The sequence below is a fragment of the Bombina bombina genome, chromosome 5, assembly GCF_027579735.1.
Source record: "Bombina bombina isolate aBomBom1 chromosome 5, aBomBom1.pri, whole genome shotgun sequence".
Lineage (NCBI taxonomy): Eukaryota > Metazoa > Chordata > Amphibia > Anura > Bombinatoridae > Bombina > Bombina bombina.
In genome coordinates this window covers 230468714-230473713 of record NC_069503.1, presented here as the reverse complement: position 1 = coordinate 230473713, position 5000 = coordinate 230468714, and the positions used below count along the sequence as shown (strand labels likewise).

The 5000-nt window shown below is 34.6% G+C and overlaps 1 protein-coding gene across 15 annotated transcripts in view; it reads left to right on the top strand.

Moving 5' to 3' along the window:
- SVIL (supervillin) overlaps positions 1–5000 on the top strand; it is a 766609-nt gene that overhangs the window by 345569 nt on the left and 416040 nt on the right. For 13 of the 15 annotated variants that reach the window (XM_053713887.1, XM_053713886.1, XM_053713888.1 and 10 more), the window contains one exon: positions 1319–1399. The exons of the other annotated variants lie outside the window; for them this stretch is intronic. In XM_053713887.1, coding sequence (XP_053569862.1) covers positions 1319–1399 — 81 coding nt within the window. The remainder of the gene's footprint in view (positions 1–1318; positions 1400–5000) is intronic. 15 annotated transcript variants of the gene reach the window in all.

Here is a 5000-nt window from a genome sequence, read left to right as displayed (position 1 = left end):
GAAGTTCAATAGTAACAATGTGAGCAGTCAAGTGGCTAAGAATTCATTATTCCAAGCAGGATCCCTTTTAAATAAGCTTGACTCTTCCTAAATCCCCACTGAGAGGTTAATGTCAAATAGTGTTTGCATAGCATTTCTATATTAATGCAGTATTCATATTTTCAGTATAGCTGAGGGTTTCAATGTGCAAAATGAGTGATTTCAAATGGCAAAATAAAGGAGCGGTCTGTAAACAGTGTCCCTTTAAATCCATGATATATCTGTGTCTTGTGCTTATTCAGCCATGAGAGAGGACAGTCATATACCTGAATTGGTGCTTGGGCAGGGGAGTCACCCAAACACTTTGCCATGCTACCTACTTAATCCTGCAAGGCACAACACACACAAATATATCTATCATTTTATTTCTTTTTTGCGAAGTCAGTGTAATCATATACTCATTTTGAGATTTGGAAGACCAATGTGTTTTGTTGTTCCTTTTTGATGATATTTCAGCAACATTTTTAGTTGAACAGTTGTTTGTGATTTTATTTAACTTTTCATTTGACTTTTTGCTTCCTGGATAGGTATTGAAACCTTTTATCCAAGCTGCTTTGTACTGGTAAAGGTTTGGATTTTGGAATGTTCGTAACACCTCATTTTAAAAATATACGATGTATACAAAATATATATATATTTTTTTAATAAATATAGACCTGCATTTGCATTTTGGAACACACAAACCAAAGACACAGGCAGAGAAGATTGTGACTGGGGAAAAATGGTCATTTTAAATTTTATTATTAAAAAATAAAATCCATAAAGTCTAGATTTCTAAAAAAATTTAGGATTCAGTTTTAAAAAAAAATAGATCTGTACTTGTTTTGTATAGGCTCCCCCCACGTCTACATTTCAATACCTAACAGCATTTCTCTTTAATGTTTGTTTTTTTACGGATGAAGTCCGTAAAGTCCGTTTTTTTTTTTTTAAATCCCCTCAAGAAATCTAACTTTAATAATCACAACTATTAAAATTAACAATCTTATCAGCAAAGTAAGAACTTTTAGTTTGAAAACTGAGCTCTATGCCATTAAAAATTCCTCGTAAAGATTGCAAATTTTACATTTTATAAAGTTTATGCGCTTATATTGTATTCTGTCAATCTTTTTAAACTTGTTATTTTTACGTCTCTTATTGGAGTCCTTTACAATCCACTTTTCCATTCTGCTGTTGTCGAAAAATAAGTAAAAACCCACATGTCCATAGTCATATTGTTGTTATATACAGAATGTTGATCATTTAATCTGAAGCAGCTTTAAGTTTCTGTCTTCTGTGACAGCAAAGGGAAACCGAAACCAGAATGGTCCCTTCAAACCGATTCAGATGGGGACACATCCTCTCTTATCAGCTGGCCATCCAGGTACCAGAGCTTGCAGCTGTGTTGCTAATTAGTTTTTTCAGTTGGTTGCTGCTTTCTAAATTTAACACTTTTTCAACATTTAACACATTTCATCCATTAACTGTATGGAACATCACTTTCTATTAAAATCAATTAAGGTTTTCAGTTTTGATTTTTTTTTTATAAGACTTACTGCACTACTAATTCACCCAAAGGATTGTAGATAAAACTAAACCTTAAGTTTTTATTTTATATATATCATTAAACTTGTTTGCATTTCCTTTTTTTGGGAAGTTATAAGTAGAGAGATTTATCTGAACCTAATAAAAAGGGAAAATATAATACTAATGCGAATGCATGTGTGTATTATGATTATTATGATTGTGTTTTTTTCTTATATATTTTTTTTTTTTACCCCCTCTGGAATAAAACAAAAACAAACTATTAAATCTACTTATTTTAATTGTAAGTTTTTTTTATGTTTTGTTACAATAACATCATTTCCCAAATGCAATCATTTAAAACTCCTACTGGCTGTTTTTATTACTTTTTTTAATTATATTTTTAAATAAACAAAGCAGAGTTATCCCAGAAACCCAACAATACTACAGTCATACAATTTTTAACTTAAAGGGACAGTCTACTCAGAATGTTTTATTGTTTAAAAAGATAGATCATCCCTTTATTACCCATTCCCCAGTTTTGCACAGCTAACATGGTTAAATTAATACACTTTTTTTTTTTTTACCTGTGATTTTTTTTTTATTATCTTTTGACTTGCATTCTAGCCATTTAGTGCCGGGTCCTGTGCAACCCCACGGGAGTTAGCACAATATTATCTTTATCGCCCACATGAGACTCAGCAGTGTCTTTGTGAAAATCAAATTACATTTCTGCATGTTTCAAGGCCACTATTGAAAGCCTCTTATCTCATGATTTTTTGAGGTTTAAATGTTTAATGTATATTAATATAACAATGTTGGTTGTGCAAAGCTGGGGAATGGGTAGTAAATGTGTTCTCTGTTTTTAAACAATAACAATTTTGCTGTAGACTGTTCCTTTAACAAACTGAGTTAGTGGTCCGGTTACATTTACAGCATTGCAAAAAAAACCCCTATTAAATTCTATTTGGTATTTCAAGGTTTTTCAAAGAGAACATACCTGAAGTATATCAGTCTGGTCCAGCCCAAAATACTAGGGAATTATCATCTGAACAAGAGAAATGGCATCCCCAGATGATAGTTTTGGTCTCCTTTGGGTCTTGTCAGTGAGGTGCAGTCCTATCTCTCTAAGCACATTGGGCAAGGAATCCATGTCTGGTTTTGCCCATCACCATACGTGGACTCCCTGCCCAATGTACTTAGAGGGATATAGCTACACCTCACTGACAAAACCCAAAGAAGGCTGAAACCATCTCATGGGGTTGCTATATTCCTTGTTCAGAGGAGAATTGCATGGCATTTTGGGCTGGACTGACTTTGCTATTCTTAAGGAAAGTTTTCCTCTGTGAAAAGCACAATTGGGCTAAATAAAGGCTATTCCTAGCTGGCGACTCGCCATAGAACAAGCTACATAGCGCTTCTCCTTCTGTATGGGAATACACCATAAAACATATCTGGATCTGGTGAGTTTTACCATTGGCATAGTGGCTTCACAGCCGTATTCCAATTCCACTATGTGAAGTTGCCAGAGCCACTCCAACACAAATGTTGTACCATGTGACTCACTGCTGTCTGAAGTGCCATCCACCAATCACTAATGTTGTCATACTCCAAACGCTGCCAAAGCTGTATGCTGTGTTCAAGCTTCACTCCATTGTTTTACACCGTATCCTCAAGTGGTTTGTTTCACAGCCACAGTTTGGATCAATATGATCCAAAAGAAAGTGGTCAATGCTGGATAATGTATAAGGAACTTTATTTCCCAAACAATGGACTAATTCAGTATGCATCCAAGAAAATGCATTTTTTTTGGTTGTGAAAATATATAAATGGTTAGAAGCTTAGTAATAATCATAATACAAAAAAATAATAATCTGTGAATGATCAAGCAGAACAAGACACTGCTGTTAAAGGGAAACTCAAGTCAAAGTAAACGTTTATGATTTCGAAAGAGCATGCATTTTTTAAGACACTTTCCAACATACTTCTATTACATTAAGCACAGTTTTGTTTTTTTGTATACGCTTTCTGGGGAACGAGATCCTACTGAGCATGTGCACAAGCTCACAGGGTATACATATACTAGTCTGGGATTGGCTGATATCTGTCACATGATAGGCTGGAAAATGGGAGAAAAAAATAAATTTGTCAGAAAAAAATCTACCCTGCTTATTTGAAATTTAGAGTAGGCGTTAAATCATTGTCTTTATTATGCATTTGTTAATTATGCCTTTCTACTGCATTGAGTGGTCCTTTAATTTAATAGTGCTTATTAGGCAGCCTGGGAGAATTTGCAGCTTCCCAGCATGCTGTTGCTTTAAGATGAACCCTCTAAATACCATATCAAGAAGTGTGTGTAATTTTTTTTTTTTAAATATTTTTTTTAATTTTATATTAAAACACAAATTTAAAAACACAGCAATGTGTTTCTCATCTACTAGAGATGTTTTTTCAGGATTTGTATAAATTCACAAACTGAATGTTTTATCCATTGTTGGTGAAAAATGTTCATGTGCTAGAGAATACTTGTATTCTTATTTTTATGAAAAAAATGAACATTTTTACAGCAGGGTATTCTGAAAGATAAAATGCATGACATACAAAGATTTCTTGTCCCATTTTCATCTACTGGAGTCTTCTTTCCATCTTTGATTGTGAAATTGTGAGCCCAGACATGTTTGTACCTCCTTTATGATTGTTTACATCATCTAGTAGTGTACTGGCTCATTGTGTGGGGATTTTAAGATTCTATTATATCTAATGTGATGGAAGGTAAAGGAGCTCAGGACTTAAAGACCAGGGTTAAATTTTCATCTAATTGTTTTTGTTCCTTTCCTCAGAACAGAAATCAAATTTATTCTCTCAGTAGCTTGATCCTCTGGTTCTCTCTGGAAGCCAAGTTCTAAAGAACATGTCTGAGCAGTCAAACTGATCTTCTCCCTTATCTCCGTTTGCATGAAGGTGCGGCTGCTCTTCCAGAGACTCTGGTTTGGGGCAGGTTAAGCTTCTTTCTGAAAAAAATATTTAATTTCTGCCGTTTATAATCCTGGAGTGAACAACCGGGAAACAGGTTTTTATCAGTTGTTAGAAGCTATCCAGCTGAAGAGACCACTCTCCTGGATGCCAAGACTACCAGATAGTGGATCGTTGGGGTTTTACCAGAGATATATCTGATTGTCTTTTGTTTCATCATCTGACTTTCCAGGTCCTGTATGAGGTCCATGGATCCTCAAGCAGTGTTTCTGGTTGCTTAAGAATTTCCTTGGTCATTTTGACAAACATGTTTTTTTTTTTCCTCGTTCCACAGTGGTTGCCCAATCCGTTTAGAGCAATAATCTCAAAGTACCGTCCCTGGGGCCATATGAGTCCCTCAACATAGTTTAATCTGGCACTCCCTTGTTTATTATTTAAATTATTAATTTGGCCCCATCCAAAGTTTATATTTATCTTGTGAGTGCCTA